This window comes from Anomaloglossus baeobatrachus, chromosome 6, assembly GCF_048569485.1.
Source record: "Anomaloglossus baeobatrachus isolate aAnoBae1 chromosome 6, aAnoBae1.hap1, whole genome shotgun sequence".
In the NCBI taxonomy this organism is placed as follows: Eukaryota; Metazoa; Chordata; class Amphibia; order Anura; family Aromobatidae; genus Anomaloglossus; species Anomaloglossus baeobatrachus.
In genome coordinates, this window is record NC_134358.1 from 374,929,659 (window position 1) to 374,950,328 (window position 20,670).

A 20,670-nucleotide genomic window follows, 5' to 3' on the forward strand; every position below is an offset into this window, starting at 1 on the left:
CCTAGTTGTTCAGCCATAACTGTGTGTTGGCTGTTTAATATGCACTGTTCCTCAGTCCTGTAAGAGTTGATTCCTGCTGACCTGGGGAACTCTGCTAGAAGCTCAGGTTGCCAATTGCCAAAGTCATCTACTTCCTATATAAGATCCTGGATCTCACTACCCAGTGCCGATTATAGCTTCGGCTTCTGCTCCAAGCGATACTGGTCTTCTTGGTGAGCCTGTTGATGGTGATCTTTGTTGCATTATTGAGTGATGTGAACATTCCCCTGTTGTGCGTTACTTATTTCCCTTTTTCTTTGCTCCCCTGTACACATATTGTCTCTCCTGTGTGTTTTGAGTGTAGTGTGTATGAGTTTCCGTTCTCTCTTGTCTGTGTCATTTTGTGGGGTTTAGTAAGATCAGGGCTCAGATAGGAATCAGGGTCACGCTGAGGACTCGGATCTGGCTACCATCAAGCCTACCTCAGAGATAAGGGACAGTACAGGGTCTCAAGTCTGAGAGCCAGCCTCGGAGCCCCTGTCCTAACCCTGTCCTTCTCCCTCCCCTTCTTTTCCTTATCCCTCTCACTTTTCTCCCTCTCATTATTCTCCCTCTAATTCTCCCTCTATATCCTTCTCCCTCTTCTTCTCCTTATCCCTCTCCTTATTCTCCCTCTCTTCTTCCACCCCTTCTTATTCCTCTCCTTCTTCTCCCTCACCCTTTCCTTCTACTTCCTCTCCTCCTTTTGCCTCTCCTTTTTTTCCCCTTCTTCTCCTCCCTCTCTTTCTCCTTAATCTTCCTCTCCCCATCCTTCTTCTCCCAAACCGTGACACTTCCACCGGAATACTTGACTGCAGACAAGACACACTTGTCTTTCTACTCTCATCTGGTTGCTGCCACACACACGTTACACCATTTGAACCAAATAAGTTTATTTTTGTCTAATCAGATCACAGAACATGGTTCCAGTAATCCATGTCCTTAGTTTAACAATTCCTCCTGTGCATCTTAGGCACAGTAGGTGAGTGTTTGCTGCACTATAAACTCCAGGTGTGGCTGAGCTGTCGGTATGAGGACTGACAGTTCAGTTGTCTAATTTTGTGCACGGCGTGCTTAGCTGTTGATGTGTTCATTGACAGCTAAGTCATCCAATCTGAGGCTGGGAGGTTTAGTGTTTTCCGGGTGTGCCCTGTTCAGTTTAATTGCCCAGCTATTTAGCTGATCTGTGAGTCCCAGAACACTGCCAGTCTTAAGGCCACGTCTCACCAAGCGACATCGCTAACGACATCGCTGCTGAGTCACGGTTTTGGTGATGCAACAGCGATCTTGCTAGCGATGTCGCTATGTGTGACATCCAGCAACAACCTGGCCCCTGCTGTGAGGTCGCTGGTCGTTGCTGAATGTCCTGGACCATTTTCTTCAAAGGCGATGTCCTGCTGTGCAGGACGCATCGCTATGTTTGACACTGTGTGACAGGGTCCTCATGACAGTAGAGATCGTTATACAGGTCACTACTGCAACCTGTATCGTTACTGAGTCGTTGGTAAGGTCTGACTGTGTGACATCTCACCAGCGACCTCCCAGCAACTTACCAGCGAACCTTATCAGGTCGCATCGTTTTCGGGATCGCTGGTAAGTCGCTAAATGTGACAGGGGTTTTAGTCTTCTGCTCAGTTATGCTAACTGGCTTTTTGTATTTATGCCCTTGGAATTAATATTGACATTGACTTTGTTTGACCATTCTTTTGCCTTGTCCCTCTCTGGACCATGAACTGATACACCTCTGCCTATCTCATTAATCTTGATGTGATCTCCTGGTACTGGACCCCAGAATTTTTGACTATCGTGCGTCACGACTTGCCTTTGTAGTGACTTGCATCACACATAATTTGCTTGTGTGCAGCAAACTGTTTGTGAGCTTTCTTGTGCATCATCTTTTCATCTTTAGTGCTGACAGGCTGATCCCCTTTTAAACCTCTGCAGCAATGCTGGTAGCACTCATACGTCTATTTTCAAAACACAACCTATGAATATGACGCTGAGCATGTGAACTCAACTTCTTTCGTCAACCATGGTGAGGCATGTTCAGAGTGGAACCTGTCTTGCTAAACTGCTGTATGGTCTTGGCCACCGTGCTGCAGCTCAGTTTCACAGTGTTCTTCAGAGAATTCATTGCCATGTGCTGCCATGTTGAACTTCCAGCGACCAGTATGAAAGAGTGTGGGAGCGATAACATCAAATTTAACACACCTATTCCCAATTCACACATGATACCTTGTAACACTAATAAGTCACATGACGCCAGAGAGGGAAAATGGCTAATTATGCACAATTTGGCCATTTTCACCTAGGGGTGTACTTGGTTTAGACATTAATAGCTGTGTGTTTAGTTTAGAGGGCATCACTGGAAAATGCATGAAAAGACAAAAACTATTTATTTTCAGAAAATGCATAGAATTTGCCTGGATAAAGCAGTAGCGATTTAGAAAACAAAAAGAAAATTGCAGATAGGCAAAAATCATATTTCCAAGCATAATCGAAGAAATATTTTGGCGACATCAGGGAGTCATCATCTTGCTTTTCCTGAAAATCTGGTAAGCTTTCCAATTCAAATTAAGTCTACTGAAAGGAAAATGGAAGAAACATTCACATTATTATATTACTTTACTATACCACACATATATGTTACATGCAGAAGAATAAGGGTACTTGCATGTGATGTGGTTTTGTAGTGTTTTCTATGCAATAATTTATCAGGGAATCTATTGTTAAGAAATCCAATTTATAAATTGTAGTTGGAAATATTTGAGAACTGGCTGATATTCAGAGCATGTTTCACTTTTTCATCTTTTTTTGTAAACTGCAGCATATTTAGGAAATAATTGCTGCATTAAAACTGCAAGTAAAAAACTGCAAATAAGGCTTTTTATGTGCAATACCAAATGTTTGTATACCTGTCTGCAATACAATTCCCACTGTATATGCAAGAACTTTAGAAGTCTCTAAAACTATTACTTTGAATAATATTACAATATACATTATGGCTAACAAAAGAAAAATGTAGTTAACGGAATATATTGAAAGAAACAGTTGTGTGTTGACATCTTAAACACCTTCTGTTTCTTCTGATAGGTCTGTTTCAGTAAATGCTTGCATTCATCATGCGTTTCAGGAAATAAAAGGAGCAACATGGCACATTTTTAAGAAAGGATGCTCCAGAACAATTATTTTATGATAGAAAAGGTGTCTACTAAAACAGGCATGTTAGGTGAATGGACGGGGCTTTTTATAAGGGCAAATCTCGATATCCTTGTAATGCTGATCATGTGGTAAAAATCTAAGTTTTGGGAGACATCACCCTTTAGGTAACAAAATATGAAGAACATGTCTCTATATGTCCCTATAGTATAGGAGTAATATATAGTTACACTCATTGGATCAAAGAGCTGCTTAAGATGAAATCCAATATGCCACATTAAAATATAGAGGCATGTAATTATTTCCTAAACTCTTCTATTAGTGGACAGAAAGCTGGAAAGCTATACATACACCTTACATTCCTGGCTGATCCTACAAAAATTGTATCCAGCAATTTACTTAATTTGTATGATCAGTTTAAGCCATTTAATTCAATCCAACAATTCCTGATACTCTGGCCACTAACTCAAGAACAGTTGGGTCTTGGCCAGCATGGTTGCCTGTGATTTTAGTTTCTTTAGCTCACCTATAGATGATTCTTTCTTCTGAAAGCCAGCGTCAGCTGTGAAAAAAAGCGAAAATCAATGAATTGATTAGATAAGCATATATCAATAAAGGATAGTACAAATATTACATTTATTCTAATCTTGCATATTATAGATTTCTTGGATTTCATGCAGACAATTACTTTTATATATAGCATCTACATCAACTCCAATAGTCCAAATTCTTTAATTCCAGCTATAATCACCAAGTTCTGTATGAGTATGAGGTTATATCTTACTTTATAATTCGCCTACAGCCGCTATTACAGAAGCATTATATGAAAACCGTTCAAATGAATAAGTGACCATGTATTGTATGACTTGGGCCTGGCCTCTCTTGAGTCTGCAGCCCAGATGTCATTAACTGTTATTTTTCCTGCCTTATATGAAGTACACCACATTGGAACAAACCTTATGGCAGTGGGCAAATTGTGTTAACCGCCACATCTCCTCTAGTCCTCTAATCTTCTACTCATTTTAAGAACCAAAACATCAGTGTACATATAGCCTTAAAGAGAGGCTTGTTTTGGGTCATAGGGTATACCCAAGACATAACTCCTCTAAGATATACTGTATATATCACATGTAGGACAATCCTTTTAAAACAAGCCAACTTTAATAAGCATTAAGGGGGTAAGAAAGGGTTCACCAAAGAAAACGGTGTGGCCCTCATGTGGATTCCTAAACGATTCTTTGATTAAACTTGATAGATGAGTGTTTTTTTTTATTTATGTATATGTACCTAGAGTTAGATGTTTGGAGAACAATATATATATATATATATATATATATATATATATATATATATATATATATATACTATTAGCTGTAGCACTGTAGCACAAGGCATTGCCTGGGATAGTAATTAAGTCTCTCTCTCTGTCTCTCTCCCACTCTCTGTCTCCCATTTTCCCTCTCGCCAACGAAATCATATTACTTGACACATAAGCTGTCTTATACTAAGAATGTCCTTTGTTGCCTATAGCAATCAAGCAGAGCTCCTGTTAATGAGCTGTAGCAAAATAGAAGCAAAGCTGTGATTGGTTGCTATAGGCCACCTGATAAATATCCAGGCCAATATATTACCTCACTCATCCAAACAGTAAGCATTTTTTGTTCTCGTGAATAACTGTAAAGCGCAGGGTTAAGATTTCCCCTCAAAACATAGTCTATGAAATTCCCTGAGTCACACGGGGTGTCTGTGCAAAATGTTGTGATTGTAAATGCAACAGTGCAGATTCCTTTAGCGGACACACACACACACACACACACACACACACACACACACACACACACACACACACACACACACACACACACTCAGCTTTATATATTAGATTACTACATTACATATTAAGAAACGCATTACTGATAATACTTACATGAGTATGTGAAAGTTCCACCTGTTAGGACTTCTACATCAGGAAATCTTTAGGAATTAAAGAGATTATGTGATCATTACAAATGTGGATGATTTAATTAAGACTATTAGCAACACGCATCTCACCACCACCTAACAGCTATTGTTTCCAGCAGAAATGCACTTTTCCACCAAATCCTCATTACATTTTCCTTTTTTAGAGCACTAGAGACCCATACTTCTGACTTTACACAATTCTTTTGCCCAATTCTGTGACCACGTGGTTTTACAAGTATTGCTCAGTAACGCTGGTTTCACATCAGCGTTTTCCTGCCGCACTCGCAGATCTGGCACAAGGACAGTACAGTACATTAAAATTCACTGGCAAGCTCCGGGCACATGCGGTCATGTGACCGGAGCATGTGACAGCATGTGACCGGGGCTTGCCGCATTGTCTGTGAACTGTATTGTACTGTATTGCCCTTATGCCGGATCCGGCAGTGCGGCAGAATACCGCTGATGTGTTTGTGCCCTAATACAGAGTCTTGGAGTGCATTCTGAGCCCCTGTTCTGTGTATCCAACTTTGTTTGCTCTGTAGATGAAACCTAAAAGTAACTGTCATGTTTGATTTTAGCAAAGTAATACATCCTAACATCTCCTTGCTTGTGAATGCATTCTGCCAATCTATGAGCAATCCTGCCTAAACTATGAGGTTTTAAAAATTGTATAATTAGGGTATGTGCACACGGCGTCTTTTTAAGGTGGATTCCGCCTGGAACCTTCTTGAAGTGCTAGAAATGCCAAAAAGAATGAACATGTGCACAGCATTGTCAAATGACTTACTATGCATATGTTTTGTCTTATGTAATTTTTTGTTTTTTTATTAATTCTGACTTAGAAAGCCATTAAGCGGCTAAAAGAGATGAGCTGAATGCGAAACGTAGTCAGTTCACCTCTGTGGTGCTCGGTCAAATGACACCAACTTAAAATAGAAAAAATTATTGAAAAGCACCAGCACAAAAGTCATCCAAGCAATATTAAAAAAAGTCCATTTATTCAATCTTGATTAAAATATAAGCCATAAAAAACACAGTAGGTGCAAAACACAGACTTAGGAGTCCTCACTTCGTGTGCAGCACGTGCTGTGAGGATTCTCCGCTGTCGGCAGCAAGGCCAATCGGTCATGTGACCACAAGTATGTGATACGCATACTCCCAGCCACACGTATGTGGCCTTTATTTTTTCAATATGCATAGTGTATAGTTTATCGGTTCATATTTTAGGGTCAGGTGTATAGTACTCTAATAGGGTAATTCTAAGAAAAAAATAGTGATACATAGCAGCATTCGTAAACTTACTTGATGTCTTCGCCCTCCAATAGCTTCTTGTAGGTGGAGATTTCTACGTCTAATGCTTGTTTTATATCCAGCAATTCTTGGTAGTTGACAATTATCTTGTGAAGTTCCACCTTTGCCGATTCAATTGCCGATTCATAGCTGGATATCTGTGCCTGGTACTCTGCCACTCCTACACTGGATCTTGCGACTACTTCTGCCAGACTGCCTTCAAGTGTGTAATTCTGATTGCACAGTAATATAGTGTGTTACATACGCTGCTTTATCACATTTGAGGCACATTTAACAATTGTTACAAAACACATTGCTGCAGTAAATGTCATCTTTGGTATTGAGTGCACAAATCACTGACAAGTTTATCCTTTTCCTTTACCCATTCTTAAAGGAATTCTGTCATTAGGAAGACAGGTATTAGAAGCACTTTATCAGCATATTAATATTCTTTTGATTGGTGCCTTCAATACTAAATGAATGAGCAAAAAACAGTCTTCCCCTGCCTTGTCCAGGACCACTGTCAGTCAATGCCTGTGTGCAGGTGGAGCATGCCCATAGCGGAGTAACTGACATCATGGCATGTGCAGGGAGAAGGGAAGATGGGCTGCTTCTTCTCCACCTGACTGCTCTCTTTGCATATACCTGTATAATTGTATATCAGTTACACTGCTGTGGGCCTGCTCCACCCACACAGTGCCATTGATTGACAGCAGTCCTGGACTAGTCAGTGAGGGAGAGCAGGACAATAAACTTATATTTTAAGCACATATATTTAATGTTAAGTGCTAATATTGTCATCATTAAGTGCTAATAAAGGCTTATTAGGAGCTTGGTAAAGCTTTCCGAGTCTTAATACCTTCTAGTAGTAAATCCTGATGACAGGTTCCCTTTAAGTTCCCAGAGAAGCTAGGAAATTACTTCTTCCTCCTGTGTGCAATGAGGGAGCCAGAGGGCCCTTGGTAATCGGTGAGGGTAAGGTGACATTTACAGCATCTGCAATGCTAGGCCGTGACCTTAAGGCTAGGGTCACACAAGTGTATTTTCAGTCCGAGTGCGGTCTGACAGAACATTGGATCATACTTGGACCAATGTCATTCTATGGGGACGTGCACATCTGATTTTTTCCTCGGACCGAGTGTTTAAGGAAAAGAATTGCATCATGCACAATTTGCATCCATAAGTCAGATCGCACTTGGCTATGCAAGTCAATGAGTCCATGTAAAAAATCAGACCACGTGACATCGGAGTGTGATCCGATCTTCACAGACCTACAGAATGGAGAAGAGGGAAGAGATATTTGGTTTTTCCATCTTCTCCATATCCTTCAAAATTCAATCACACTCTGATCAAACTCTGATCAGCATGTGATTAGCATAATTGGACAGATTTTCTTGGATGACAGAATATATAGTAATCATGCCAGACGATGCCGCCTGAAATATGTTTACCGTAACTACACACATTATATAGCGGCTTCTACTGAGAAGTGCATATTTATATTAAAGAATTCCCTGCAGTTTTCTAATTGGTATTGCCTAGAGATGCTGGAGAATCAGATTAGCTGCTTAGGCAATTGCAGCGAAAAACTCAGTTTTTTATATCTTATTATTGATGTAAGAAAGAAAGTTGACTTTATTTTGAAGGATGATTAAACAAACCACAGCAAACGAACACAAAAGCATGAGCGTAAGATACATACCACTGCCAGGAGAGACTGTAGTTCTGCATTTAATGTCTGTAATTCTTTCTTTGTGCTGGTAATTTCTGTTTTCACTGAGGCTACAACTTCTGACGTCGTGGCTGTTTCCGTGTTTATTTCTTCAATCTGTGGATGTAAAAGTATCACATAAAATGATTTACTAACTACTATATCAGCTTTCTATGATGACGATCCAGTGATACATGTAATAGAAAACTGATTGCATTCTATTTAATGTTCAAAATATTTTTTTTCACATTGTTATTGTTCATTTTGAGAATAATGAATGTAATGTCGCTATCTATATAGATTAAATGTCATTGTCATTTGGAAACCCATATACTCCCTAAATAAGGTGTAATGAGACTCATTCTGAACCATGAAATGTGCATGTTAGATGTTCCTTGTATGTTACCTTGGCTCTGAAGTACGTCTCTGCATCTTCTTTGTGTTGGTGGACGGATTTCTCATATTCGGCCCTCAGTTTATTCAAAGCACTTGTGAGATCAAATGACTTGACAGCATCAACTTCAATTAGTGAAACGGATGTATCTGCGGCAGCTCCCAGTTTACCCTGTAGTGTTGTCAATTCCTAAACAAAAGAGGACAATTTATCGTAAGTACAGGTACAAAAACCTGCCTTCCTGCTGCCATCTTGTCTGCTTACCCAACCATTTACCATGATAACATGTCTAGAAGAGAAATCATGCAGAAACTGCTCACGCTGCACACTGTTTCATTTCCTTAAAGCACAACTCCAGAATTGTATTTATATCAGCTCTGGAGTGGCGCTTTAACTCAAACTACTCTGTGGTTTTTGGTGTCTTCACCTTCTATCGCCGCCCCTCTGATCAGTCTTGGTAAATTGTGACCTGTCATCAGCTCCATTGTTTCATGCAGCACTGGAGGTCACAAATCAATACAACTCTATGAGAGCCTCATTCTGGCCTTGTTCTGGCTCCCATAGAGATGCATTGACAGCTTGTGAAGTAACTTGAATTCGGGCCAGTCAGCCATTATAGTCACGAGATGGCGTCTCCAGGACCAGAGCGGTGTCAGTAAAAGGTGAAAAAGCTGGAAAGCAAGTATAAGAACAGGGGCTTACATTTAAAGTGACACTCCAGCTCTGAAAACAAAACGCTAGAGTGGTGCTTTAATATGTTGGTGTATGCAAATACCATAAACAATTATCAGATAAATATAACAGCGTTGCTGCCAATCTATTAAGATCTCTTGGCATTTGAGGTCCTTGGAAGACCTCATAGAAGTGTGTATGCCCCTAATTGAGCTTGCATATATTAAAATATTAACGCTCTCTTTACATATCATTATGTGTCATATATTATACCACCCATTGTGTGATTCTATTACATTTCCTATAGTGTCAAGACACTTGCTCAGTGGAAAGATTGAAAGCTAAAAAAAAAATAACCCAGCAACACGCAGTCTTACCTCTTCATGTGTCTTCTTCAAAAATTCTAAGTCATCAAGTGCCGCTGAGAATCTTTGTTCCAGTACGGAGCGCAGTTCGGTAGCAGCCTCAATGTCCTGTCATTGTAAGCCAAATCGATAAATAAGCATTTAAAGTCATATCACAATTGTTTAATGAGTAATAACAGTTTTCAGGTACTGTACTATAAGCTGGAGAATTGATTGGCCAACCATAACCTGATTTAGTGTTTTCAAATTAACTCATCCAGATAGAAGGCATTAGCAACTTGAGGTACTAATGTAACTGGTATATCAATAATCTACAAACTATATGAAGCTATTTTTGGCCAAGCAGTACTCGTATATACAGTCTAGCTTTTTTATGTCTCTGTGTCATCAGTGGGGTCCTCCTGGGTCACTTTCAGCCATGACTGTATGCATGAATGTATTTCCTCAGACTCCCGATACTGTTGGTTTTCACTGTGTTTCCTCTTTTATTACATGTGAGACATTACACTATATTAATTTACACTGCTCTGTGATAGCATGATATTATACCATGCAGGCTCCCACCAATGCTATCTTCCTACATCTCAGTGGATGTAGATCCACTTTAATCTGTGCTGGTAAATTGCCCATTCTGTCTGAATCAATCTATAATAGCTTTTTATTTATTTATTTATTTTCATAAAGATTTGTTGCATCTATATAGCTTGATTAAAGAGGGCCTATCATTAGAACAAGTGTCCAGTTTTTCTTTTTTTCCAGCTGCTCTGTATTTCATTTTTTCTATTTTAAAATCTACCGTTCGGTTCCAGAGATTTTAGCCTTTTTTATTTAGTATTAATTTGTATGATCTTTTCCAAAGGGCTGTAACTTACAGGGTAATAATAAAGATAAGCCCCTGAGAATCTTTTGAGCCACATCTCTTTGGTAGAGATGAGCGAACTGGCCGTGGTTCGGCTCGAGTTCGGTTCGTCGAACGGAGGTCTCGTTCGAGTTCAGTTCGGCGAACGTTCGACGAACCGAACTCGAACCAATAGGATATAATGGGAGGCAATCACAAACACATAAAAACGCATTATAAATGTACACATACAGTTAATAAACATTGCCATAACACTTACCAGTCCCCGCGATCCCTCCTGCACTCTGTCTCCTGCCGCTATTCCATCCGATGATCGCTGAATCCTCCCAGTGACCAGCACTGCCAGCAGTGATGCAGGACCTATCGTGACGTCAAAATAGCCATGTGACCAGTCACGTGGCTATTATCTCATTGGCTACAGACTGGTCACATGACTATGACACGTCATGTAGGACCTGTCATTGCACTCTCCAGTACACGGTGAAGATTTGTGTATCGCCATGTACCGGCGACATGCTCTAGCACACGGTCGACTCCCCATTCCGTTAGGGACCAGCTGACACAGCCGGTCATTAACGGAGATCACCGTTGCCATAGCAACGCAGTTAGCGGTGACGTCACCGCTAACCGCGGCTACAGGAGCACCGTTGCTATGGTAACGCGTCTGTCAGCGTTACCGCTGTTACCGCTGACAGCCAGCAGCACTGATCACTCACGGAGTGAAGGCTGCACACTGCTTCCCGTGCAGCCTTCACGGAGTGAAGGCTGCATGGAAAGCAGCGTCTTCCCCCATGCAGCAGTGATGGAGCAGAGCTGCATTTGTTGAACGAGAAAGACAGAAGACCATGGATCGTGAAGGGCTGACAGGGGGTAATAAAGATGGAGTCTCTAATGTGTCTGTGTATTTATTTCTATTAAAGTATTTTTTTCTCTGTGTGGTGTCTTTTTTTTAACCCTTTATTGGAGATTCTTAATGGCCGGGTCAAATGTGCCTGACATTAAGAATCTCTGGCTTAATACTAGCTAGTAAAACAAAGCTAGTATTAACTCATTATTACCCAACAAGCCACCCGGCTTCAGGGCTGTTGGAAGAGTTGGATACAGCGCCAGATGATGGCGCTTCTATGAAAGCGCCATTTTCTGGGGCGGCTGCGGACTGCAATTCGCAGCAGAGGCGCCCAGAAACCTCGGGCTAACCTGTGCTGCGGATTCCAATCCCCAGCTGCCTAGTTGTACCCGGCTGGACACAAAAATGGGGCGAAGCCCACGTCATTTGTTTTTTAATTATTTCATGAAATAAGTGAAATAATTAAAAAAAACGGGCTTCCCTATATTTTTGGTTCCCAGCCGGGTACAAATAGGCAACTGGGGGTTGGAGGCAGCCAGTGGCTGCCTGCTGTACCTGGCTAGCATACAAAAATATGGCGAAGCCCACGTCATTTTTTTGGTGGGCAAAAAACTTCTGCATACAGTCCTGGATGGAGTATGCTGAGCCTTGTAGTTCTGCAGCTGCTGTCTGCTCTTCTCCATACAGATAGACAGCAGCTGCAGAACTACAAGGCTCAGCATACTCCATCCAGGACTGTATGCAGAAGTTTTTTGCCCCCTGGATTTTCCATTGCCAGTGAAGGTAACACCAAGCAGTGGGGGTTAGCAGCCAGTAGCTGCTTGGATTACCCTTAGCTAGTAATACAAAAAATGCAGCGGGAGCCCATATATATTTTTTTTAATTATTTATTTAAACAACTAAAAACAAAATGGGCTTCCCTGTATTTTGATTGCTGGACATCACAGTGCTGTAAAAATAAATCTTTAAAAAAAATGACTTAGCGCTCCGCGGTATTTTTGATTCTCAGCGCAGATAAAGCAGACAGCTATGGGTTGCCACCCCATCTGCCTGCCGTTACCTTGGTTGGCAATCAAAATACAGGGAAGCCCATTAATTTTTTCTATTTAAAAAATAGTTAAAAAAAAAAAATGACGTTGGGTCCCCCCATTTTTGATACCCAGCTAGGGTAAAGCAGACGGCTGTAGCCTGAAAACCACAGCTGGCAGCTTTACCGTTGTTGGGGATCCAATGTGGAGGTCCCCCCAGGCTCTTTTTTTATAATTATTTTATAAATATTAATAATTACACAAAAAAAGTAGGGTCCCCCCCAAATTGGATCACCAGCCAAGGTAAAGCGGACAGCTGTGGTCTGGTATTCTCAGGGTGGGAAGGTCAATAGTTATTGGGCCTTCACAGCCTAAAAATAGCAGGCCGCAGGCACCCCAGACATGGCGCATCCACTAGATGCGCCAATCCTGGCGCTTCACCCCAGCTCATCCCGTGCCCTGGTGCAGTGGCAAAAGGAGTAATAAATTGGGTTGATACTAGCTGTAAGGTCACCTGACATCAAGCCCAGCAGTTTGTGATGTCATGGCGTCTATTAGATACCCAACATCATAAACTATCAGTACTAACAAAAAAAAAAAAAAAAAAAAAAAAAAAAAAAAAAAAATCGACAAAAGAAATTTATTTGAAAAAACAGTCCCCAAAACATTTCCTCTTTCACCAATTTATTGTAAGAAAAAAAATAAAGGGGTCCCACGACGACTCTGGACCGTCTAGAATATGGGGGGGAGACACTCAGGGAACGTATCCCCCATTTTCTAGGAGTGCAGACCCTTCATGTGAGGAGTGTGGATGCAATGAATCTGCACTCACTCTCCCCGGGTCCACATCAGCAGAGTCCATGTCGTAATGGTTGCTACCAAAGCTGAAATGCCCTGCTCATGAGGTAAGGGCATGCCTAATCAGGAGAACTATTCTACATTTCCAAATATTGGTATTTGCTGATATTATTGCTATTCCACCTACTATATATTGGGGATAGGATCTTGGAGATGGAATACCCATTTAAGTCCAGTTATCCAGCTGAATGAATACTTAACAACAGAATGAATACTTAACAACAGAGCTCGCTATTTAGATGTGTTTTCTTGTGGCGTATAACGGACTCTCATGTTTGGTAGTCATTCAGCAGGGAAACTATAAAAGCAAATCCCTCCATTTGGAAATGTAGTATATAGCTCTCCTGATCAATTATGTTCCTTACCTCATGAGCAGGGCATTGCAGTAATAATAATAATTTATTCATTTATATAGCGTTATTAATTCCATAGCGCTGTATGTCTTTGGAGTGTGGGAGGAAACCGGAGTACCCGGAGGAAACCCACGCAAACACGGGGAGAACATACAAACTCCTTGCAGATGGTGTCCTTGGTGAGAATTGAACTCAGGACCTCAGCACTGCAAGACTGCAGTGCTAACCACTGAGCCACCGTGCCGCCCATTTAGCTTACAGATGCATAACCACCACTCACTGTGTCTGAACACAGGAAGCTGAGCTGACAGCCGCTCTGTGCATGCGGCAGCGTCTATTGTGAAGGAGAGGGCCGTGGGGGGATCAACGCTGCACAGGTACCGTGGGACACCGGGGAACACCGGTGGGGTTATAGGGGGTGACCAGGCAGGGCCTGGGGAGGAGTTTTCTGTTGCATGTGTAATGGCACATGCGACAGAAATCAGAGGAGTAGGGTGAATGCGGCCGGTGCGCTTCTGTGCGTGCGGCCATCTTGGATTTCTGGGAGGGCATCAGGGGGGGCACTTTGGTGACACCGGGGGACCGGAGGCGACCGGGGAGGAGATTTATCATGTTTGTTCATGCCAGATGGGAGATAAATAATTTTTTACCGGCGCTGTCATTTACTGTAACGTGATCGTCGGTGTACGGTGTATACCTGTGATCACGTGAGCGGGGACCGGAAAAACCGTCCTGAATCATGATCTCCAGGGTCTCAGCTAGCCCTGAAACCCCGGAGTTTTTCTGACGCTGGGGGGCGTTATTCACTTATTTCTGTTAAGGCTACATTAACACGACCGATCCATTTTTGCGGTCTGCAAAAACAGTCCGTTTTTTTTTCACGGGTGCATCCGTGTGGCATCCGTTTCCGTTCCGTAGACGGTCCGTATTTCATCTGTTTGTCATCCGTGTGCCTTCCGTTTTTTTTGTGTACTGCAAAAAAACTGAAGGAGGGTAAATGCATACATTTACCCAGGATCCATAGCTTCATCCTACATGAGGCGGTCACATGTTCACTCCAGTGCCATTTTCTACTGCTTTTCACAGCGTAGAGCGCTCTGGTGATTTTCTTGTGCTTGTGCACTTCATATCAGTCTTTTCTGTCATTATAATGGCAGAAAGACACATAATGTCCCACTCTCCTGCATTTTGTAATTTTGCACCCTTTGGTGCCTTTCATGTGGCACTAAGGGGTGCTTAGCTTTCTATTTAGCCAAAAAAATGAAAAAAAAAATGACGTAGGGTTCCCCCTATTTTTGTAGCCAGCTAGGGTAAAGCAGACGCCTGCAGCCTGCAGACCACAGCTGGTAACCTCATCTTGGCTGGTAATCCAAAACTGAGGGCACCCCACGCTGTTATTTTAAATTAAATAAATAATTAATTGGATCACAAGCCAAGGTAAAGCAGACAGCTGGGGTCTGATATTCTCAGACTAGGGAGGTCCATGGTTATTGGACTCTCCACAGCCTAAAAATAGCAGGCCGCAGCCGCCCCAGAAGTGGCGCATTTATTAGATGTGCCAATCCTGGTGCTTCGCCCCAGCTCATCCCGCGCCCTGGTGCAGTGGCAAACGGGGTAATATATGGGGTTAATACCAGATGTGTAATGTCACCTGGCATCAAGCCCTGGGGTTGGTGAGGTCAGGCGTCTATCAGATACCCGACATCACCAACCCAGTCAGTAATAAAAAAAATAGACAAACACATTTGTATTTGAAAAAACACTCCCCAATACATTCCCTCTTTAACCAATTTATTAGAAAGAAAAACAAATCCAGGTCTGGTGTAATCCAAGGGGTTGCCATGACGATCCACACTGTCCCAGTCAATGAATAGCAGGATGTTCCCCATTGGCTGGGAGAGCAGTGAAGTGACCTGAGCTAACATCAATGGGTCAGCCCAGGTCACTGCAGGGGATGACAAGTGCTGCTGTCAGCGAGGTACATTACCTGCGCTGATCTCCTGCACTGCTAACAGCACCTGTTACTGAGTTCAATGACCGCCGCCTTCACAGCCAAGTATCTTGAGCGGCCCGTGACGTCACCGCTAGTCAGTCTCGGGTCGGAAGCGAGAGAAGGTGATGTGACAAGTGGCGGCCATGGAGGACAGTGACAGCGCTGAGGTTGACTCTTCATCACCGCAGGTAAGCCGAGCGGGACCATGTGTGCAGAGTGCAGGTGGGCGGAGCCATGTGTGCTGGCGGCGGAGTGCGAAGTGGGTGGCGCTGAGGACGTCAGTGTCGTGGACTGCTTGGCTGGGGACAGGTGAGTGTGAGTGTGTGTGTGTGTGTGTGTACATGCCGCGTGCAGGAGGGGGCGGAGTGAGCTGAGCGGGGAAGTGTGGGCTTCCTGCACGTAACTAGGATAAACATCGGGTTACTAACCAAAGCGCTTTGCTTGGATACCCGATGTTTATCTTGGTTACCAGCTTCTGGCAGGCTGCCAGCAATGGCTCCTGCACACTGTAGCTGTAAAAAGCCCTGCTTTTTGCTGCTAGAACCGTTCTCGAACGTATCTAGAACTATCGAGCTTTAGCAAAAAGCTCGAGTTCTAGTTCGATCTAGAACAGCCCCCAAAATCACTCGAACCGCGAACTGGAGAACCTCGAACCTCGAACAGCGCTCAACTCTAGTCTTTGGTAAAGAGCACACAAATTTGCACAGGATAAAAAGTCCCATACATCTGAAACTATGTGGTGGATTTTAAAAAAGTTTACCTATGAGAGCAGTAGGCAAAAAATTAGAGCAAAAACTGGCCATTTTTTGAAATAGTGAGAGATCCTCTTTAAAGGGGTGGTTCACCCATATTTTTTATTATCTAGATCGATATTATATTGAGAAACAATGTTTCTCTCAAATACCTTGTGTTGGCAATAGTGCCTGGAGAGACGCTATTGCAGACCGGTGTTCCCCCGTCCAGTGACGTTCCCGTCAAGTGCTGCACATGTCACATCCGTGCAGCCGGCTGTATTCTGAGCCCATCTGCTCCCTGCTCCTCCTCCCCCCTAGCACAGCGCATCTCTTGCTTGCAGCGTTCTGCGAGGAGGGAGGGGGAGCAGGAGACGCGCTGTGCTGTTAGGGAGGGGGGAGCAGATAGGCTGTGACAGCAGTGAAACACCGCTCACAGCTCAGAGTCTGGAAGAATGTAGCCGGCCGGCTGCACGGATGTGACGTGTGCAGCATTTGACGGTGACGTCACTGGACGGGGAACAGCAGTCTGCAATAGCGCCTCTCACAGGCACTATTGCCAACACAAGGTATTTGAGAGAAAAATTGTTTCTCAATATAATATCGAACTAGACAATAAAAAATATACCCCTTTAATGATAAAACACATGCCATGTTGACATGGTAGGCTAAGTTCACATGTCCAGTAATCGTCCATCTGAAGGAATCCAACAGCAATCCGCAACCTTTTCGTCCTGCTAAAAAACTGATTTCAATTGGATCCGTTTTTTTAACATTGACATCTATGGAAAACGGATCCTATAATTAGCCATCTATTTTATTCCATTTTAAACTGATCCAGTAAGAAAAAAAAAGGATCCTTTTCAAGTGAAATTAAATCAGTACTGGTACATCAAAGGTCGTGTCCCTGCCTTTGAAGTGGGCTTGCACACAGAGACCATATCTTTCCCCACACATGACGGTTGATTTAATCAGGCATCATGTGCTTCTTACAGCTTTGGGTGGATCAGGGCACGGCTGTTAATCTGTTAAAATCTCTGCCAATCTCTCACAGCGGGATTTAATATGCACCGACTTGGGGGGGATGTGTCATTCTCCACACCCATCGGTAGGCCCGTGACGTGATCACGGGTTTCCTATGGTTTGTCATGACAGCTGGGGGTCGGCTAAAGGCCCTTGTGTCTTTCATTACGATCCTACTGGAACGCCAGCTGCGAACCGGCATTCATAGGAGATTGTGATTTCTGCTGTACAGAGCGGTCAGTGAACAAAGTAAATAAAAAAAATAAGCAATTGTGGCATGGCATTTTTTTTTGCAATATTAACGCACTTGGAATATTGTTCCTGCTTTCCACTGCATCACATGATTTAATGAATGATGTCGTTCAAAAGTAAACTTTATCCCACAAAACAAGCCCTCATATGGCTATGTGTTTGGAAAAACAAAATAGGTATGGCTCTTGGAAGAAGGGGAGGAAAAAGCGCAAATAGGAAGTTCATGAAGGTTTTAAAAGATCCATTTCCCATAGACTTAAATGTTAAAAAAATGGATCCAGTTGAAATCATTTTTTTTTTTAGCTGGACAAAAAATTTTGTCTGCACAACAAGTTTGTCAATGGATTGCTGCTGGATCCATTCTATGGATAATGACTATACATGTGAACATAGCCTCATCCAAGACAACTTCTGTAATGTTAGAGGAAAGACTGGTCAGGCTCCATTCTACCTTTACCACCAACTGCAGATACGGCTGCTTTCACACTTGCGTTGTTTTGCATCCGTCACAATCAGTTGCGTGACTGATGCAACGGATGCATTGCAGATAGTGGCACAACTGATGTGACTGATGCTGCAAAAAAATGGTCCGTTGTTTTGGGGGGTTTTTACTGTTTTACCGGCGGCTGGCTTTTGTGAATAATCAGCTGATCGCGCGGCAGGCGCCTTTTGTGAACGATCAGATGATTGGTGGGCGGCCGCCTTTTGTGAAGATCAACGATTAGAAAAGTCGGCCGCCGGCCAATCAGCTGATCGTTCCGGCTGCTGGAAGTGAATTTACAGTAGATCATGGTTTTTTACTGTGCGCATGCTCACAGTAAAAAAAAAACAATCCACCACACACAAAAAACGTTACATTCAGCATTGCTCCCGCCTGACGGTCAGTCAGTAAATGACTGATCCGTCAAGCGGCAGATGCAACGCAAGGCCATAAGTTACAATCTGTCACTAATAGAAGTCTATGGGGAAAAAAACGGATTCCTGCAAAATATTTTGCAGGATACCGTAATTCCTCAAGGTGACAGATGTAAAACAACGTAAGTGTGAAAGCAGCCTAAAATGCAGAATCACACGGTGCTAACGAACAGGCAGGCATGGATACACAGATGGCTCTGTGGTTTGTCTCAAAGTCATGGGTGGGAAGATTAGTCCTCCCTCCAGAAAGTGCAAATGTCATTTTATTTATGTATTTATTTTATGTTAATCAAGCTTCTCATTGTCATTTTTTAACTATTTTATAACCTTGTAGTAAATGAATTGATCACATGTGGGGCTTCATTTGCTACTAATAATATAAAAACCCTAGAAACTGATAGAATCTTTTAAAACAGTATGTCTCAGTTACTTTAGAGGTGGAGGAGTGAGTATTAGTAGTCATGCGCCTTTATAGTTGCATTTGCATGCACATTTTTTGCAAAAATCAATGGTATTAATAGTATATTGCTCAAAAAAAATTAGCCTGATCAAGCATAAATATGATCTACTTATGCACATGTAACTTCACTAAAACTGGCCATCAAAACAGTATTTATATTCTCATTATCACATAGGAGGATTCACAAAGTAAGATTACCCGTTTCATTGCTGCAATGTCGGTTTCCAGCTGATATTTCACTCCCAATTCTAATTCGTATCTAAAACAAAGAATGTAAACCTTGAAAACCGCACTTCAATAACCTGTATTACCAAACACTGAGCCTATCATAACAGTGACTTGCTACACAATGTCTTACACTATCAAGTTTCTTCCATTTTCCAGGAATTTACTGTTGCTACCACATGTATCATTATAGTGAATGAAGGAATTTTACAGCAATTGTTGTGACAAATTGTATGAATGAAATGCAATCATGAGAATAAAGAATTACACATCGATGGACAAGTAAACGATTTTTTCCTTACTTTCTTTAACTTTCACAATTCAAGATAGACACTAAAATAAAATCAATGAATCTATATGAGTTCACAAGCTTGGATTCATTAATAAGGAATGACTTTCCTACTTACTTGGTTTTGAGTTCTTCTGCAGCACCTCTGACATTGTCAAGTTCAATTTCATGTCTGACATTTTCCAGAGTTAGAGTTTCAACTGTGTGTCTAAGATCGGTAAGTTGGAGCTCGTAATTTACTGGGGAAGAGGAATCTGGGGCAGAGGTTGCTGTGCCTCCTGTTAATAAGTTCAGCTGGGTCTGTAAGGTCTGATTTTCAAATTGTAGCTGCTTAACCTTCTCCACATAAGCATAAAAACGTTCATTTAATCCTGCTAATGTCTGCTTTTCTGTGGCCCTAGAAAGTAGCTGGGGTACAACACGGGGCCCCCCTACATTCAGAGTTGAGCTCAGGCCACCAGAAGTCAATGAGCGTCCCAAACTGAATGCTGCGCTGCCTCCCAAACCTCCTCCTAATCCTCCTCCATAACCTCCTCCTAAACCTGCTCCAAAACCTCCTCCTAAGCCTGCTCCAAAACCTCCTCCTAAACCTCCTCCCAGTCCAACTGCACCTCCAAGTCCTCCACCACCACCCAAGGCAAGGCCACCTCCTAATCCACCTCCAAAGCTTGCTCCTCCGGCTCCAAGGCTTAGACCCCCACTGCCCAAACCAATTCCTCCTGCACTTGCACGGGAGAAACCACCAGAAGAAGCCCCATGGCTAAGAGAATAGCTCGACCTCTGGGATGAGGAAGCTGCCCAAGAACCTGAGATTGACATGATGGCACCAAAGGATGAATTAACCCAGATTTAAAACCTTCTTCAAGAATATTTCAGTGGAAACTATGAGCTGAAATGTACCTAGTTTTTATATGTTTCACTTGTCACATGACACTCCTGCTTTGCCTAGAGACAGCGTCCTAATTTTTTGCAGAATAGTGCATTTTTGGCGTCTGCCTTCAAGCAGAACTAGCTGTCCCCTAAGACATAATGATGAATACTGTAGCTTTCTATTAAAAAAATCTAAATAAATGCTTAGCCAGAGGGTCATTCTTGTCATGAAAATAGGAAAAGTTTTGACATGTTCCAGTAGCAGCTGAATTTAGTATACCTACACCTTCTGTGCTCACCATTACAAAAAGTGATTTCACTAGAAAAGCAAGAAAAGTTCATTTTTTTAACTATATTATTTTCTTTATTAGAAATACATTGTAGATTTCATTCGTT

The 20,670-nt window shown here is 42.3% G+C and overlaps 1 protein-coding gene across 1 annotated transcript; it reads right to left on the reverse strand.

Moving 5' to 3' along the window:
* Positions 1 to 2,550: 2,550 nt before the first annotated feature.
* On the reverse strand, positions 2,551 to 20,223 carry LOC142244362 (thread biopolymer filament subunit gamma-like). Its single transcript, XM_075316567.1, has 9 exons — positions 19,523 to 20,223; positions 19,089 to 19,149; positions 9,584 to 9,679; positions 8,547 to 8,723; positions 8,132 to 8,257; positions 6,442 to 6,662; positions 5,105 to 5,151; positions 3,704 to 3,739; positions 2,551 to 2,601 (listed from the first exon to the last, which is right to left on the reverse strand). The coding sequence occupies exons 1-9, from the start codon at positions 20,221 to 20,223 to the stop codon at positions 2,588 to 2,590; spliced, it is 1,479 nt and encodes a 492-aa protein (XP_075172682.1). The 3' UTR covers positions 2,551 to 2,587.
* Between the last annotated feature and the right edge of the window lie 447 nt (positions 20,224 to 20,670).

Excerpts from the sequence above, each read along its gene's own strand:
- LOC142244362 (XM_075316567.1), bottom strand. The coding sequence starts at position 20,223 with ATGTCAATCTCAGGTTCTTGGGCAGCTTCCTCATCCCAGAGGTCGAGC. Across the intron at positions 19,150-19,522 it reads GCAGAAGAACTCAAAACCAA|ATACGAATTAGAATTGGGAG; the intron begins GTAAGTAGGAAA and ends TCTTTGTTTTAG. Across the intron at positions 8,258-8,546 it reads AGACGTACTTCAGAGCCAAG|ATTGAAGAAATAAACACGGA; the intron begins GTAACATACAAG and ends TTACATCCACAG.